The sequence below is a fragment of the Budorcas taxicolor genome, chromosome 16 (genome assembly GCF_023091745.1).
Source record: "Budorcas taxicolor isolate Tak-1 chromosome 16, Takin1.1, whole genome shotgun sequence".
Classification (NCBI taxonomy): domain Eukaryota; kingdom Metazoa; phylum Chordata; class Mammalia; order Artiodactyla; family Bovidae; genus Budorcas; species Budorcas taxicolor.
Genome location: NC_068925.1, coordinates 47,647,784 through 47,666,447, shown reverse-complemented (window position 1 = coordinate 47,666,447; position 18,664 = coordinate 47,647,784). Strand labels below are relative to the sequence as shown.

The 18,664-nt window shown below is 46.3% G+C and overlaps 1 protein-coding gene across 1 annotated transcript in view; it reads right to left on the bottom strand.

Annotated features, from left to right (window-relative positions):
- The window catches only part of DNAJC11 (DnaJ heat shock protein family (Hsp40) member C11), a 69,346-nt gene that overhangs the window by 9,876 nt on the left and 40,806 nt on the right, over positions 1-18,664 (bottom strand). The window contains exons 5-9 of the mRNA XM_052653774.1: positions 6,015-6,143; positions 4,956-5,078; positions 4,009-4,082; positions 800-989; positions 255-340 (exon numbers count right to left, since the gene is read on the bottom strand). Coding sequence (XP_052509734.1) covers positions 255-340; positions 800-989; positions 4,009-4,082; positions 4,956-5,078; positions 6,015-6,143 — 602 coding nt within the window. The remainder of the gene's footprint in view (positions 1-254; positions 341-799; positions 990-4,008; positions 4,083-4,955; positions 5,079-6,014; positions 6,144-18,664) is intronic.

Genomic DNA, 18,664 nt, shown 5'->3' with positions numbered 1-18,664 from the left:
GCCGCCACCCAGGACAGAGGCCAGGTTCCCATCCCCGACTCCCTCGCCCTCCCACCACTCGCAGGGAGGATGTTCAGGACGGACACCCCTGGTCAATGACTGGAGAGGAGTCTGACATTAGACGCCAAGCTCCTCAGGGTGGGACGGCAGGATAGCAAGTCCCACGGTCTCACAAGGGAAACGCGCATTAACCCTAGCAGGTGCCTGATGGCACAGACCGGGTGGACTCCCGCGTTGGCCCGGCCAGCACTCACTTCAGGGACCCCTTCACGCGGGTCTGGTCGTCATCCTGGAATTTGTGCTGATAGCTGATGAGTGCGAAGGAGTGAGGGATTCCAAGCTGGGGAGGTGGAAGGAGAAAAGGCAGCTGAGACGGAGCTGAGGGGGTTGCTCCAGCCGGCGGCTGAGCACTGTCCGGGGCAGGGGCCTTGTCCCACAGGGTGTGTAAAAATCCACCTGGAGCTGATCTTTACAAACTGGGAGATTCCACTTAAAAACCCAGTCTTCTGACTTCTCAGGAAAAATAAAAACTCCTGCACCCGAGCATGCGTTCTCCCAAGGCAGCAGCTACCTCGAGCTCCTGCCTAGCCACCACGGCATCCTGACCCCGATCCTGTGGCCTGTGGCGGAAAAGACCTCTCACTTTATGATGGGTGGAACACAGCTTCCCTGGAGCCTGAGCACAACCCTGTTTCAGCTCCTGAGGGCGGATGGATAGAACCTGCCTTTGGCCCTGCAGGCAGTGGACTTGGGGGTGGGGGGCAAGGGACTGGAGGAGGATCCCCCGAGCTGTCCTCACCTGCAGGGCCACGGTGAAGTGGCTGGTCTTGGTGTCCCGGACAATGCTGGTGTTCATGGCTGACTGGACGCCCCAGCGCCACTGCAGGTAGCCCACCGTATTCTTGTCCAGGTTCCGGGCCAGGACGGTGGTGAGGCCCGGCCGGATGCCGCGGGACGAAAACTGCAGGGCACAGTGTGTCGTCACAAAGCTGGGGATACACAGAGAAAGGGCCCTGGATGACACCGGGCTTGCTGCCAGGCTTGGCTGTGTCCTCTACGCCAGTACCCCCCCTGCTTACCATCACTCCCACGGCTTCCCAGCTGGCTCCCCACAAGGGGGCAGGGGGGTGATCTGGGGACTCTGTCCACTTATCCCCCTACCCCATCCCATTCCAAGCGCAGCCACAACCACAGAGGCACCCATGTATCTGCATTCCTAAACCAGCAGGTCAAATCCTGCTGCAAGTTAGAACCACCTGCAGGCTCCCACCCCAGGTGTGCTGACTTATAGACTCGGCATGGAAAAGCTGGCCAAGTGGTGCTAACGTGAGGCCATGTCTAAGTGCCTGTCACCCAGAGCCCGCCCCAGACCAATGGAGTCATTTTTCTGGGGGGCAGCAGGCAGGCATCAGTGTAGTTTTCACAGCTGCCGTGTGAGGCTGATGTGCACCCACAGCCACACAACACGACTGAAGCTGCTTGAAAAGCTAGGAAACTGTCCTCTGTAAGGCCTGTGAAGTTCCGTTTCCAAGGGAGTCAGCACCACCTTCTGGTTAAATAGGGGTATTTCATTTCAGTAACAAAGGGATTCACAGGACTTTACTAAAGATGAGCAAACAGCTGGTCTCCAGTGAGCAGCCCTCACTAGAAGGATGCCTGTTTAGTTTTTCTCCTTCCTAAGCTCTTCCCCACTGGCTCAGACAGTCGAGTCTGCCTGAAATGCAGGAGACCTGGGTTTGATCCCTGGGTCAGAAAGATCCCCTGGAGAAGGAAATGGCAACCTACTCCAGTATTGTTGCCTGGAGAATCCCATGGATGGAGGAGCCTGGCAGGTTATAGTCTATGGGGTTGCAAAGAGCTGGACACAACTGAGTGACTAAGACTTTCACTTTCACTCTCCTCTGGGTGTCTGTGTCCCGCTTTTGCCACTAAAATAATAATACAAGTAGTAACTGATGACATTTGCTCCTGTGCACGCAAAACTTTTCCCAAGACCAGACGAATGAGGAACCAACCCCTTGCTCTCCACAGGGCCCCCAACCCAAGCCTGCCCTCATTTATCTGACACTCCAGCCATACCAGCCAAAGGCCCCATTATTCCGCTCTGGCCACAGTGGGATCTGGAGTCGGGGGGCAAGCAGATAGAGAACAGATAAAAGTCACCCTGAGATGTCATGCAGCAACATTAAAAAAAATCAAAACCTAAAGAAAGAGATCTCTGCTTAATCAAAGTAATCTGATTTTGTGTTCTTATGGAGCATGTCCTAGAGAGAGACGAACTCTGGGGAGACAGCAATAAGGCAGGCACTGCCTGGGGAGACTGAGAACATCCCACAGGCTGCCTGCCGGGCTCTGGGCCGATTCCACACCCAACAACAGTCACCAGTTTGGACTTGGAAATAATTTGACCCTGGGACTCAGGCACCCATAATAGCAGATAAGAGGATTAATTAGCTAGTATTCTTTCTATAAATCTTCATGATCCCAAGTCTGATAAACCAGGCACCATGATGAAATTCAATTCCAGACAAAAGCTTCAGCATGGGTGGTGACAATCCTAAGCAGACAAGGCTAGGGCAACGCTGATATGGATACATACTACCCATCGGAAATTCTGGTTAAAAGCCTAAATCCCTGTATCCATCCAAGACCCAGTAAGTCTAAGTCCCAGAGCAGAGGCCAGAGAAACCATGGGGGTGTCCCCGAGCCATGGTATCCGGTTCACCCTACGCCCTCTGCCTGGAGGTCCCGCTCATCTTTGCAAGGGACTCTGCTCATCTCCACCAGCTTCCAGCTCCACCTGTTAAGAAGCCATGCCCTCTCGATTGACACCACTCATTCTGTGCATCACATGGCACACTTGCCTTTACCAGGAACTGAAGGCAGGCTCATAGATGAACATCTGACTGGGGATGAAATACTATTTTTTCTTTTTTTAAAAAGATGCTACAATCTCTGGGTTGGGAAGATCCCCTGGAGGAGGGCATGGTAACCTACTCCAGTATTCTTGCCTAGGGAATCCCATGGACAGAAGAGTCTGGTGGGCTACAGCCCACAGTGTTGCAAAGAGCTGGACGTGACTGAGGCGGCTTGGCACACTCTCTGGTTGTGGTGTGCGGGCTTCTCACTGCGGTGGCTCCTCTTATTGTGGAGCACAGGCTCTACAGCACGGGCGTCAGCAGGTGTGGCTTGTGAGCTCAGTTGCTCCGTGGCACGTGGGATCTTCCTGGACCAGGGATTGAACCCGTCCCCTGCACTGGTGGTCAGATTCCCAAACTCTGGGCCACCAGGGAAGCCCTGCTTTTCTTTTCAGACATGTGCTCCTTTCCAGGACTCCTTCAGCTGCGTTTCAGTAGCCAGATGAACGAGCTGTTTATCCTCCACCCAGTTCTTCTACCTGAGCTCACACAGGTACCCCTAATGGGGAATAAGAACACGTGTGTCCTATAAGGGACAGTCCTAGGGGTGCAACATCACTGCAAAAGCAAAGATGAAGCTGGGGTGGGGGCAGTTTAATATTCTGGCCTAACACAAAGCTACCAGAGAGACAGATTGACAGGCCGCCTCACTCACTGCCTCACTGCTTGGTAAAGCCCCATTCCAAACCTGAAACTGTTCTCTGCAACAAAGAAATGACCCACTAGTGGATAAAGACTCAGAACAGGACCCACTTCCCTGTGAGCGTGCACTGCCTCCAGTGCCTCACATCATGGGCCTCACAGCCCACGTGACCAGACAGGGGCCTTTCCCCACAGAGCAGGAACCTGAGGACCATGGAGGGCCTGGCCCCGGGCTGGGACAAGGGCAGACCCCTCCCACCCCACTGCCCAATCCAGTGCTCTCTGCACCAAGCACACCGCCTGGACCCCGTGCCAGCGTGGCAGGGTCTGCCCGCAGTGACTGTGCAGGTCAGAGAAGGTAACTCCAGATGACCTGACAAGAAAAAAACACAGGCTCTGGTCTAAATCCACAAAGACCACCAAAGGGCATTTATCTCGATATACTTACCATCTTGGTGTGAGATTACGGAACAGCTTCAGGCCAAATAAAGGCCCCTGCAGATCCCCAGCTCCAAATTCTAACTGTTCAAAAAAAAAAAGAAGAAGAATTAATAGTGTTTTACCTCACAGCAGTAACCAAGGTCTAATTTCTTCATTTAATTCAAAGCCACCTGTAAAAGCAGGGGCGGGAAGATTCTTAGTATCTCATTCTAATCTTTGACAAAGGGAGAGGACTGTGTGCACAGACCCAAAGGAGGCAGGTTTCAATGAGGTGAGTCTCCTCAAGGAGCCCCTCCCCAGACAGCGCCACGGGCCCCTGGTCCCCGTTGCCCTAGCTGGAGCCGCCCACACACCACCCTCTGCTGGCGGGTTCGGCCCTGCGCGCGCAGTGCTGGCTCCTGTGAGGGTCCATCTGCTCTGCCTCACCGTCTGCAGGTCTCACAGGTGACTGGAGATGGCTCTCAGGGGTCTGACGTGAAACCCACCAGCGGCTCTGCTCTCACAGCCGTGAAGTCCAGCCGATCCTGGCTGCCTCATTACTAGTCTGGGTGACTTTCAAGGCAACTCCTCAATGTTAATTTGATACGGCTCAATTTGCTTGGCAGAACTGGCTGTTTAATGACTGCCGAGCAGCGAACCAGCGCACTGAGATGGAGGTGACCCACCTTCCGAATCATGCAGGAGAAGGGAAGGGCCTGCAGGCTTGTTTAAGGGACAGAGACGCTGAGTTTCCAGATTTCTGGAAGCTCCAGGGACATCCTGTTGCTCTGTCCTGACTGTGAGCTGCCCGGCAGGCTCAGAGCGCCCCTCAGATGTGAGACACAGGTTTCCAGTGGTGACTGTCAGTTGATACAAGCTTGACAGCTGCACTCTGTTACACCTGATGTGGCCACTGAGGTCATTCTGAGGGTGGGCTTGGTGGATGACAACCCGACCCCTCGCTGGCATGCTCACCTCTCCCCAGCCCTTTGCAGAAGTGACTCGTCTGAGCGCGAAGTTAATGGAACCTCCTCCATTCCCATTCTGGGTTGAGAGGCTTCCAGAGAGGATGGCTGTGTCTGAAGCTGTCAGGGGTGCCTAGGAAATGATATCAGCCAGTAATACAGTAATCGAAGTAACCGGAAGTGCTGAGGACAGCAGTCTGCCCAATGCGCCCTAAGTGTGAGGCCAGCACAGGTGTGTCTGCAGCTCGAGCGGGCAGGATGTGGGCCTGCCGCACCCCTCTCCCATTGTGCCATTGAATGGCACCTGGCCACCACGGTCAGGTTTTGCAAAAGCTTGAACGTGCAAATTCCAAAAAACCAGGAGCAATGTAGGGCTAGATGCTGGTTTCCAGTGTCCCCTCAGCATCAGGCTCCATGGTGACATCACCCATGGGGACGTCCAGGACTCCCCAGTCCTGCCTGCGGACGCATTGACTGATGGGAAGCCGCAGGAGGGGGAGAGTTTCCCTGAGTTGGGACTTCATGTTCCAGGCTGATGCACTTGAGCAGAAGTGGATAAGCTGAAGGGGCAGACACCTGCTGTAACCGTCAGCAGATGGCCCAACACTGCCATGTCCCAACGTCGGCCAGAGAGATGACACTTCAGTGACCCCAGGGCTCAGCACACAGGAGCATGTGCCTTCAAACTAAGACCCATTCCTGGAATTTCCCAGAGATCTGGTTTTGCTCCTGAAATCATGACTTTGGCTCCCACTTCTCCTTAGACCATGAGCATGGTGGTGGCTCTCCACCACCTGCTGGAGAGCCCCGAGACCCTGAAGCTAAGTGCCACCCTACCCCACAACCCCGTACTCATGCTGCTAACATGTGGGTCAGGAAAGCAGGATAAACAAGGTTGTGACGGGAACTATTCTTTTTTCAAGTGGCTAACTGCATCCTTTCATGAATAAAGATGAGAAAACCCTGAGCAGACTTTCATTCCAGCTGTGCGTTGTGCTGCACCTCATTAACCCAAGCCCCTCCACCCCCCAAGCCCCCCTGCACTGGGGGATGTGTCTGTATGCTTTACCTCAATAGACTGTGATATGTGCATCTTGTTAATTTCAATCTGTGGAAAGCCACTTCCAGACACATCCTCGTAATCCTCCTCATAGCGATCAAAAAGGTCAGTGGCGTCGATGCCAACGCTGATGGTCCCCTGTGGCAGAAAAACAAGCCGTCAGCATCAGGCCTGGGATTTGTGGGAAGAAAGACAATACTACACACTCCAGCAGCCGCGGGATTCACTGGGCACTCACGACTCCACTGGCCCACAGAGCATGAATGTCACAGCTCACAAAAACAGCGGCCAAGCACCAACGTCTTCTAGAGTCAGAAAATCAGGCGTGAAGTGGGCGAGTGACTTACCGAGGACAAGTGGTGGGAAATGAAATTAAACTGCCCTGCTCATGGCTCTCTATTGCTTATCTATGGATTTAACCCACAAATGCAGAAAACAACCAGAAACTAGCTACATGGGAGAAACACTCTTAATATTCAATTCTAAACACTGATATGTCACAAAGTACCTTAAATTTCTTTAAAACATAAAAAAATACTTTCAAAGACAGAGAAGTGCAAACCAAATTATATCAAATGGGAGATTTAAAAATTATTCTGCCTCAAGTTATGAGAAACAGAACCCCTTATTCTCTCAGCAAACAAGCTAAAATTTTGCTGACTGATAAAAATGCTCTTTACTCAGGAAATCAATATTTATTATTTTCTTTTACTGTCATAAGACTTTTCAAATTAGATACTAAAAAAAAAGTACTTTATTTGGCTCTGTCAGGTCTTAGTTGTGGCACAAAGCATCTCTGTTGCAGCGTGCAGGCTCTTTAATTGTGGTGTGTGGGCTTACTTGCCCTATAGCATGTGGGATCTTAGTTCCCTGACCAGAGCTCCAACCCATGTCCCCAGCACTGCAGGGTAGATTCTTAACTACTGGACCACCAGGAAGTCCCTCAAATGGGCAGCTACCTTAGTCCAACATATAAAGACATGACTCCATACACATTTTCATTAAATTCTCTGCAGTGCATGAAAAAAACTTTATTGAGGTTTAATTTACATATAATATAAATTGCTCCTGTTTGAAGTGTGCAATTTCATCAGTTTTGACAGGTGTGTACACTTGTGAAACCATCTCCAAAATCACTATACAGAACACTTCTATCACCCTAAAAGAAGCTTAGGAGAAATGTGTTTTTCTCCTGGGGAAGGGGACTTGTGAATGAAAATGTGTGAGGGAAACGCAGGAGGTGACAGTGAGTATCCATCTGCCTGTGAGGAGTGTGGTGGGAGGGAGGTAGCAGAGGAGGGGCTGGAGGCTGCCGAGCCTGGGTGGTCATGGGAAACGTCACAGGTGGGATTTATCTGGCATAACACAGTTCATGATGTTTTGGTTGGCTCAGCAATCACCCTAGATGTTTTTTAAAAAGTGATGTTATCACCAACAGTATTTTCATCACCATCACTATATAGTCCATGGAATTCTCCAGGCCAGAATACTGGAGTGGGTAGCCTCTCCCTTCTCCAGGGGATCTTCCCAACCCAGAGATTGAACCCAGGTCTCCTGCACTGCACGTGGATTCTTTACCAGCTGAGCTACCAGGGAAGCCCATTTTCATCACCAACAGGAATCAAACCTGTGTCCCCTACACTGGCTGGCAGATTCTTATCCACTGTGTTACCAGGGAAGTCCCTAAAAACTGTTTCTCAACACTGACCATCCACAGTGCCAATTTCCAGCCATATGAAAATTAAAAGCCTCAGATCTGCCTTAGAAACACCAGCATCTTCAATAGTGAGTTGTTCTTTAAAAAGTACGGCCAAAAGTGAGGCTGCCAGCAGCAGGGGTATTTACATACAGCTGTGGAAAAATGACTTTTCATTTAGATCAAAAGGTAGTTCCTCTATGTTAATTTCACTCTCTTTTCCATGCTAAGGTTCATAAGGCACACATGAAAGATACAGCAATAGCTGTTTGTAAGTTGGTATCAGCAGAAGCTCACAACTGCTAATGCACCAGTTTTATATCAGTGTCAACCAGACATTTCAAATGAAAAATGACTTTGATTCGCTGAAGGTAGAACACCTGACATTACTGTCAATGTCACTACACTCAGTCAACAAGCTCCACACTGAATGTAAAATGGTGTGCTTTTGTGGTGATACTCAAATACCAATTTTGGTGAAGGTACAGCCTCCTGGTAAAGGGTTTTAATTAAATCAAGAAACCCATGGAGCAGAAATAGTCTTAGAATTATAGTGTACACGATGCATAATTTTGTTAAAATGAGCTGTGACATTCTGCCTATGGAAAATAAAGCTAAAGTTGTCAAAATACACAAACACTTTTGTGTATTCAGAGTAACAAGATCATTTCTTGTGAAGCCTATTCTGAATAGAAGAACTGCAGCATGTGTTAAATCTGTGTATTAGGAAAGTGTGAACCTTTGTAGGACTGCTTTTGAAAAACCCTTAAATCATGCAACTTTAAAATATTTAAGAAACTGCAATCATTGAAAACTGTGTAACTAAGAATACTGTGAAACTGATCTCTCAAGGAAGGAAAAACTGAACAAATAAGAACTCTGTTTATTGCATTTTGAAATTATAGAATGGCATTTTGGAATATCTCAATTTTGGGTAGGAATCATCTGGTGGAGCTGTCATTTTCAATTAAATTTATATTCTTTCCTGGAATGGGATGAAATTAACAAGGTTTGCCTACAGTTTTATGGCATCTCAACTTGAAGCATTCAAAAGATCATAAACAATTTATTTCAGAAATTTGTCAAAAAAAAAAGTATTCTGAATGGAGGCAAAAAGACAATACCTGTGAAAAATATTTACATGTTCTGGAACAAAGAAATTTAAAATTGAGAGTATTTTCTCAATTAAGAATACTACAGTTTACAGACCACAGTAACAAATTATGGTGAGGATGCAGAGAAAAGGGAACCCTACCACACCGTTGGTGGGAATGTAAACCAGTATAGCCACAGTGGAAAGGCTCCTTAAAAAACAAAAACAGAGCTATCATATGATCCGGCAATCCCATTCCTGGGTATAGAGCCAAAGAAAATGAAAACACTGATTTGAAAAGATGTATGTACCCCTAAGTTATATCACAGCAGCATTATTTACAAAAGACAAGGAAGCAACCTAAAGTGTCCACTGACAGAGGAACAGATGGAGAGCACGTGGTATATATACATACAATGGAATATACTCAGTCATAAAAAAGGACAAAGGCTTGTCACTTGCAGCATGTATGGACCTAGAGGGTATTATTCTTGAATATAAATGGAGCACAATCTATGAAGATTTTGAGTCATTATGTTGTACACTTGAAACTAATACTATAAATCAATTATACAATTTTTAAAAAGATGCTAAGTGAAATAACTAAAAAAGAATATTACAGTATACAGAGAAGAATCAAATATGCCAAAAATGTCAAAATCTACTAAATAAATTTGCTCCTTGTATGAATATGGTCAGCAATGTTATGAAGGAAAACAAAAAAGACACTGAGAAGACATTCTTCAGAAAAACAGCGGTGACACACAGTGTGGCCTTGAGAATCCCACATTCGGGAACACCAGGCTTCAGAGTCCCTTCTTGACCTGCATGGACCCAGAACTTGCCTTCGTCCAAGAGGATGCTGTGGACGGGATGGTGCAGACTCCAAGGCCAGGTCACAAGGGACCCTGCAGCTTCATCTGGGGATGTGCTTTTGAGGGGGAGTTAGCTACCCTGTAACAACCCAAGTACCTTGCAACTGCTGGGCTGCTGGACTGGGAGGAAGCCTGACCTAGAGCAGGGAGAGGCTGTATGTAAAAAATGGCAGGCCACCCTCAGCCACCCCAGCTGCAGTTATGAGGGGCACCCGTGTGCCTCTTCTTCAACAGGATACAGCTGCCATCGGCTGTGAGCACACGAGCACACTCCAAGCAAACACCATCGGGCTGAGTCCCATTAACCCACGGGTGTGAGAGGAGATCAAATCGTTCTCACAAGCCACTGAATTCTGGAGTGGTTTGTCATGCAGCAATACGTAACCAGAACACAAAATACCAGAGAGAGAACTTAAAGTATGTGAATGTGTGCCAAGAATAATGAGTCTGCTTCTGCTACTTTCTTGTAAACATCCCTTTCACTCTCAAAAATGTCCCAGTTTGGATGATGAATGGCATAGTTGCCCCGCCTACAGGTCACTGTGAGGACGCTGGCTGACCATGAAGGACGTGAACCACCAGAGCGCAGAGCAGAGCCACCTGGCCTGACCCGCCGGCTCCTCGGGCTCTGTGCTGGGGCCAGGAGGGAAGCAAGATCATGAACCACTGATTCATGAGCCACTGATTTACATATGTGGGTTTCCTCACTGGCCAATTCATTCAACTCCTGAGTTTTCAGTTTGTTCTCTTATTCTAAGTGAAAGGGGAAAGTGTTAGTTGCTCAGTCATGTCCAACTCTTTGCAACCCCATGAACTGTAGCCTTTCAGGTTCCTCTGTCCATGGGATTCTCTGGGCAAGAACACTGCAGTGGGTAGCCATTCCCTTCTACAGGGGATCTTCCTGACCCAGGGATCGAACCTGGGTCTCCCACATTGCAGGCAGATTTTTCTTTTTTTACCATCTGACCCACCAGGGAAGCCTCTCTTTCTTTCTAAAATAGTTATTTACTTGGCTGCACCAGGTCTTAGTTGTGGTACACAAACCCTTAGTTCCAGCACGTGGGATCTTAGTTCCCTGACCAGGAATCAAACCTGGGTGCCTGGCATTGGGAACTTGGGAGTCTTTTTTTTTTTTTTTTTTAATTATTTTTATTTTATTTTTTATTTTTGGCCTTGCTGCGTGGCATGTAGGATCTTAGTTCCCTGACCAGGGATTGAACCCGCATCCCCTACGTTGGAAGCACAGAGTCTTAACCACTTGACCACCAGGGAAGTCCCAAACTTGGGAGTCTTAAGCACTGGACTACCAGGGAAGTCCCTCAGTTGGTTCTTTAAAGAAAGGCAATCAGGGACTTCCTGGGGGTCCACTGATTGAGACTCCATACTCCCAAAGCAGGGAGCATGGGTTTAATCCTGCTTGGGGAACTAAGATCCCACATGTCACATCATGCAGCCAAATAAGTAAATAAAGACAGGCAATCACACCATATGCAAATAATGAAAATCCTTTCAATATTTATATCTCTTTTACTATTTGTCTGTTTGTATTGGCTAAAACTTCCAGAATAACATTAAAGACGGTTTTCTTTCCTTTCCCAAAGAAAACCTCTGAAATGATAAACATCTGTGTTAACTCCATATTGACAATCAACTGACTCACCAGAGGATAGAGCAGACTTTGCTGCTGCTGCTGCTGCTGTCACTTCAGTTGTGTCCGACTCTGTGTGACCCCATAGACAGCAGCCCACCAGGCTCCCCTGTCCCTGGGATTCTCCAGGCAAGAACACTGGAGTGGGTTGCCATTTCCTTCTCCAATGCATGAAAGTGAAAAGTGAAAGTGAAGTCGCTCAGTCGTGTCCGACCCTATGGTGACCCCATGGACTGCAGCCTTCCAGGCTCCTCCATCCATGGGATTTTCCAGGCAAGAGTACTGGAGTGGGGTGCCATTGCCTTCTCTGAGAGCAGACTCTAGAAGTTTAAAAACAGTGCTCAAGGCATCACTTTCTCTCAACTATTTTGTTGTTTCTTTAAATAACGCCCAAATAGTAAAAAACTCCAATGAGCAGTCACTTCTGTGATTCGACAGCCTTTGGTGCTGACAAGTTTATGAAAAATGACCGCCCCTTCCCCCCAAAAAAGAAAAAAAATGACCCAGAGGAGTGGAGAAGTGAGGAGAACCTGAGGCTCAGGTGCCAGCCATGTCTGAGGGGCCGCCCCAGACAGGGACTGATCAGGTCACTGTGAGGCTGCAAGGACACGTCCTCACTTCAGAGAGTGGTCCTGATGCTTTCTGCTCTTCTTCTGTTTCCAGGAAAACGACCTTCTGAAAACTGACTGGTCACAGCACCAGAATTATACTTCCCTACAAGTCAAACAGGGTTTGGCTGCAACTTATAATTCATTTTCACTTCCAACATAATATGCTTTTCATACAGTGGGAAGACATGACTTAGGAATGAGAGGCAGATTTAGGTTAGACTTCTTCCAACCACTAACTCAATATATGCAAGTTTATATCCTTTTATTATTAAATTGGTACTAAATCAGATTTTATCAAATGAAAAGTTTACAAAGGAAAATACTTTCAAATAATCTTTGCTATTAAGTATGAAACACAAAACTTTTAAAGTATTTTGTTTTCTCCCTGCCATGAGCACATTTCACCTTATTTTCCTACAGCAGGGTAGTCACACACTTTTCCATAAACAGCCGGGTATCAGTGCTTAAGGTTTTGTGGGCAGATGCTCTGCTCTGATGCCATAGTGCAAAACAGCCAAAGGGAATGTGTAAGTGAACAAGCTTTGCTATATAACAATAAAACTGTATTTATGGACACTGAAGCTTGAGTTTCATATTATTTTATTGTATGAAAAAATATTATTCTTTTGATTTCCTAAAAGCCATTGAAACAAGTAACTCTTCTTAGCTCCTGAGCTGGACAGAAAGAGGTAGTAGGCCACCACTGTGTGCTGACCTTTGTCCAAGGGTACCTAACTCTGCTGTCAGAGCATCAAAGGACAATGACAGTGACAAGTCTCGTACACACCTTTCCATGCAATGACAACACTACTGAAAAACTGCTGCAAGACACTCAGCAGCTGCAGATGTTCAACTGAGAACTCTGTGACTTTTCTGAGGCTGAAAGTTTCAATATAGAGAGTGGGACAGTCACTCCATGCCCCCCACCCTGGCCTCAACCAGAGGCCATGGGGACAGACTCCATGGGGAGCACACCCCATGGCTCCATACTATTTTCAATCAGATCACAGTCATAAGAGTACACAGGTTGTCAAAAGAATCTGATTTACTTAGTTTCTCAAGTTTTGAGCTACTAAATAAAATTCACAAACTGCTAAGATTCAAAGACTTAATGAGCTAAACACAAAGGGAAGTAGCTGACTGCTACTTGTATATACTTATTCCAATCTGTAAATTACAACCCCACTGGATCACCATCCTCCTGAATGACCAAATATCCATCCTTAAGTCAATCCCCACCCTTTGTTCTTTGACCATTAACGAAACACTGTAAAAAATATACCTTTTTATTCTTTCATCTGTAGACTACTGCATTCTTCTGTATTCTCCTCATATTCAGCCACCCATCTGAATTCCTGGGGTGGGGACTTGTAAAAACAGATTCCAAGGTAGCAGCCTGATAATCTGAATTTTTAATAGGCAAACACATTGTGATGTACATCAGTTAACTGACTAGTTTCATTGATGTTGTTCAGTTGCCCAGTTCTGTCCTGCTCTTTGCGACCTCATGGACTACAGCATGCCAGGCTTCTCTGTCCTTCACCATCTCTTCAGTTCAGTTCAGTTCAGCCGCTCAGTTGTGTCCGACTCTTTGCGACCCCAAGAATCACAGCACGCCAGGCCTCCCTGTCCATCACCAACTCCCGGAGTTCACTCAGACTCACGTCCATCGAAGTCAGTGATGCCATCCAGCCATCTCTTCCTCTGTCGTCCCCTTCTCCTCCTGCCCCCAATCCCTCACAGCATCAGAGTCTTTTCCAATGAGTCAACTCTTCACATGAGGTGGCCAAAGTGCTGGAGTTTCAGCTTTAGCATCATTCCTTCCAAAGAAATCCCAGGGCTGATCTCCTTCAGAATGGATTGGTTGGATCTCCTTGCAGTCAAAGGGACTCTCAAGAGTCTTCTCCAACACCACAGTTCAAAAGCATCAATTCTTCAGTGCTCAGCCTTCTTCAGAGTCCAATTCTCACATCCATACACGACCACTGGAAAAACCATAGCCTTGACTAGACGGACCTTAGTTGGCAACGTAATGTCTCTGCTTCTGAATATGCTATCTAGGTTGGTCATAACTTTTCTTCCAAGGAGAAAGCATCTTTTAATTTCATGGCTGCAATCACCTTCTGCAGTGATTTTGGAGCCCCAGAAAATAAAGTCTGACACTGTTTCCCCATCTATTTCCCATGAAGTGATGGGACCAGATGCCATGATCTTTGTTTTCTGAATGTTGAGCTTTAAGCCAACTTTTTCACTCTCCTCTTTCATCAAGAGGCTTTTTAGTTCCTCTTCACTTTCTGCCATACGGGTGGTATTATCTGCATATCTGAGGTTATTGATATTTCTCCCAGCAATCTTGATTCCAGCTTGTGTTTCTTCCAGTCCAGCGTTTCTCATGATGTACTCTGCATATAAGATAAATAAGCAGGGTGACAATATACAGCCTTGACACACTCCTTTTCCTATTTGAAACCAGTCTGTTGTTCTATGTCCAGCTCTAACTGTTGCTTCCTGACCTGCATACAGATTTCTCAAGAGGCAGGTCAGGTGGTCTGGTATTCCCATCTCTTTCAGAATTTTCCACAGTTTATTGTGATCCACACAGTCAAAGGCTTTGGCATAGTCAAGAAAGCAGAAATAGATGTTTTTCTGGAACTCTCTTGCTTTTTCCATGATCCAGCGGATGTTGGCAATTTGATCTCTGGGTCCTCTGCCTTTTCTAAAACCAGCTTGAACATCAGGAAGTTCACGGTTCACGTATTGCTGAAACCTGGCTTGGAGAATTTTGAGCATTACTTTACTGCATGTGAGATGAGTACAATTGTGCAGTAGTTTGAGCACTCTTTTGCATTGCCTTTCTTTGGGATTGGAATGAAAACTGACTTGTCCAGTCCTGCGGCCACTGATGAGTTTTCCAAATTTGCTGGCATATTGAGTGCAGCACTTTCATGGCATCATCTTTCAGGATTTGAAATAGCTCAACTGGAATTCCATCACCTCCACTAGGTTTGTTCATAGTGATGCTTTCTAAGGCCCACTTGACTTCACATTCCAGGATGTCTGGCTCTAGATGAGTGATCACACCATTGTGATTATCTGGGTCGAGAAGATCTTTTTTGTACAGTCCTTCCGTGTATTCTTGCCACCTCTTCCTATTATCTTCTGCTTCTGTCAGGTCCATACCATTTCTGTCCTTTATTGTGCCTATCTTTGCATGATATGTTCCCTTGGTATCTCTAATTTTCTTGAAGAGATCTCTAGTCTTTCCCATTCTGTTGTTTTCCTCTATTTCTTTGCATTGATCGCTGAAGAAGGCTTTCTTATCTCTTCTTGCTATTCTTTGGAACTGTGCATTCAGATGCTTATATCATTCCTTTTCCCCTTTGCTTTTCGCTTCTCTTCTTTTCACAGCTATTTGTAAGGCCTCCCCAGACAGCCATTTTGCATTTTTGCATTTCTTTTCCATGGGGATGGTCTTGATCCCTGTCTCCTGTACAATGTCACGAACTTCATTCCATAGTTCATCAGGCACTCAATCTATCAGATCTAGGCCCTTAAATCTATTTCTCACTTCCACTGTATAATCATAAGGGATTTGATTTAGGTCATACTTGAATGGTCTAGTGGTTTTCCCTACTTTCTTCAATTTAAGTCTGCATTTGGCAATAAGGAGTTCATGATCTGAGCCACAGTCAGCTCCTGGTCTTGTTTTTGTTGACTGTATAGAGCCTCTCCATCTTTGGCTGCAAAGAATATAATCAATCTGTTTTCGGTGTTGACCATCTGGTGATGTCCATGTGTAGAGTCTTCTCTTGTGTTGTTGGAAGAGGGTGTTTGCTATGACCAGTGCATTTTCTTGGCAAAACTCTATTAGTCTTTGCCCAGCTTCATTCTGCATTCCAAGGCCAAATTTGCCTGTTTCTCCAGGTGTTTCTTAATTTCCTACTTTTGCATTCCAGTCCCCTATAATGAAAAGGACATCTTTTTGGGGGGTTAATTCTAAAAGGTCTTGTAGGTCTTCATAGCACTGCTCAACTTCAGCTTTTTCAGCGTTACTGGTTAGGGCATAGACTTGGATTACTGTGATATTGAATGGTTTGCCTTGGAAACGAACAGAGATCATTCTGTCGTTTTTGAGATTGCATCCAAGTACTGCATTTCAGACTCTTTTGTTGACCATAATGGCTACTCCATTTCTTCTAAGGGATTCCTGCTCGCAGTAGTAGATATAATGGTCATTTGAGTTAAATTCACCCATTCCAGTCCATTTTAGTTTGCTGATTGCTAGAATGTCGACGTTCACTCTTGCCATCTCTTGTTTGACCACTTCCAATTTGCCTTGATTCATGGACCTGACATTCCAGGTTCCTATGCAATACTGCTCTTTACAGCACTGGATCTTGCTTCTATCACCAGTCACATCCACAGCTGGGTATTGTTTTTGCTTTGGCTCCATCCCTTCATTCTTTCTGGAGTTATTTCTCCAATGATCTCCCCAGTACTGACCTGGGGAGTTCCTCTTTTAGTATCCTATAAAACTCATGTCCATTAAATTGATGATGCCATCCAACTGTTTCATCCTCTATCATCCCCTTCTCCTCTTGCCCTCAACCTTTCCCATCATCAGGGTCTTTTCCAGCGTGTTGGTTCTTCGCATCAGGTGGCCAAAGTACTGGAGCTTCAGCATCAGCATCAGTTCTCTCAATGAATATTCAGGGTTGATTTGCTTTAAGACTGACTGGTTTGATCTCCTTGCAGTCCAAAGGACTCTCAAGAGTCTTCTCCAGCACCACAGTTCAAAAGCATCGGTGCTCAGCCTCCTTTATGGTCCAACTCTCACATCCGTACATAACTACTGGAAAAACCACAGCTTTGACTAGATGGACCTTTGTCAGAAAAGTAATGCTTTTGCTTTTTGATATGCTGTCTAGGATGGTCATAGCTTTTCTTCCAAGGAGCAAACATCTTTTAATTTAATGGCTGTAGTCCCTGTCCACAGTGATTTTGGAGCCCAAGAAAATAAACTCTGCCACTGTTTCCATTTTCTCCCTATCTATTTTCCATGACTGGGCCACCTTATCGGCCTCCTGAGAAGTGTATATGCAGGTCAAGAAGCAACAGTTAGAACTGGACATGGAACAATGGACTGGTTCCCAATTGGGAAAGGAGTATGTCAAGGCTGTATATTGCCATTCTGCTTATTTAACTTACATGCAGAGTACATCATGCAAAATGCTGGGCTGGATGAAGCATAAGCTGGAATCAAGATTGCCAGAAGAAATATCAATAACTTCAGATACGCAGATGACACCACCCTTATGGCAGAAAGTGAAGAACTAAAGAACCTCTTGATCAAGGTGAAAGAGGAGAGTGAAAAGGTGGCTTAAATCTCAACATTAAAAAAATGAAGATCATGGCATCTGGTCCCATCACTTCCTGGTAAATAGATGGGGAAACAATGGAAATAGTGACAGACTTTATTTTCTTGGGCTCCAAAATCACGGCAGATGGTGACTGCAGCCATGAAATTAAAAGATGCTTGCTCCTTGGAAGAAAAGCTATGACCATCCTAGACAGCATATCAAAAAGCAAAAGCATTACTTTTCTGACAAAGGTCCATCTAGTCAAAGTTATGGTTTTTCCAGTAGTCATGTGTGGATGTGAGAGTTGGACTATAAAGAAAGCTGAGCACTGAAGAATTGATGCTTTTGAACTGTGGTGTTGGAGAAGACTCTTGAGCATCCCTTGGACTGCAAGGAGATCCAGCCAGTCCATCCTAAAAGAAATCAGTCCTGAATATTCATTGGAAGGACTGATGCTGAAGCTGAAACTCCAATACTTGGGCTACTTGATGTGAAGAACTGACTCACTGGAAAAGACCCTGATGCTGGGAAAGACTGAAGGCAGGAAGAGAAGGGGACATGTATATGCAGAGGATGAAATGGTTGGATGGCATCACCGAGTCGATGGACATGAATCTGAGAAAGCTCCAGGAGTTGGTGATGGGCAGGGAAGCCTGGTGCACTGCAGTCCACGGGGTCGCAAAGAGTTGGACACAACTGAGCAACTGAACTGACTGATTTTCCATGAAGTGATGAGACCGGATTCGGTGATCACTGTTTTCTGAATGCTGAGTTTTAAGCTGGCTTTTTAAGTTTTTAACTCAACTCACCAGGGCTTCTAAGGAAACTCGGTCCCAACTGCAATGCTGCCCCACTACCCCACCCTGTAGCCTTTAATCCTGACACTTGGTTTATCAGCTATCTCGCTGGCAGGATGCAGATGCAGCTATGACCCACGTAAAAGAGCTTTCTATACACCCCTCCAGTTGGCCACCTTGCCTCTCCACCAAAGATCCACTTAATATCACAGCACTTTTTCGACCTGGTCCCTTCTCCTTTGGTGACACCATCCCAGTTTGTTCACTTTCAACAGCAGCCCATTTCTGCATACGGTAAATTGCCCCTTTCTGCCACTGAGCACAGCAAACATATGGGTTCAAACAGCTTTTCTTCTGCATGATTATCCTGTCAGCCAAGTCAATTCGGTTTACGACATCAGAGTCACTTCCATGGAACAGACTGAAGCTATAACCATGGACTCATTCCAAGGGCTATGATCATTAGGCATGGCAACCAAAACACATCTTAAAAAAAAAACTTGATGAAACTACTTTGGGCTTACATGTCTTCCTTGACACATTATTTTACATTTTGTTTTCCTGATAAAGTTGAATTGT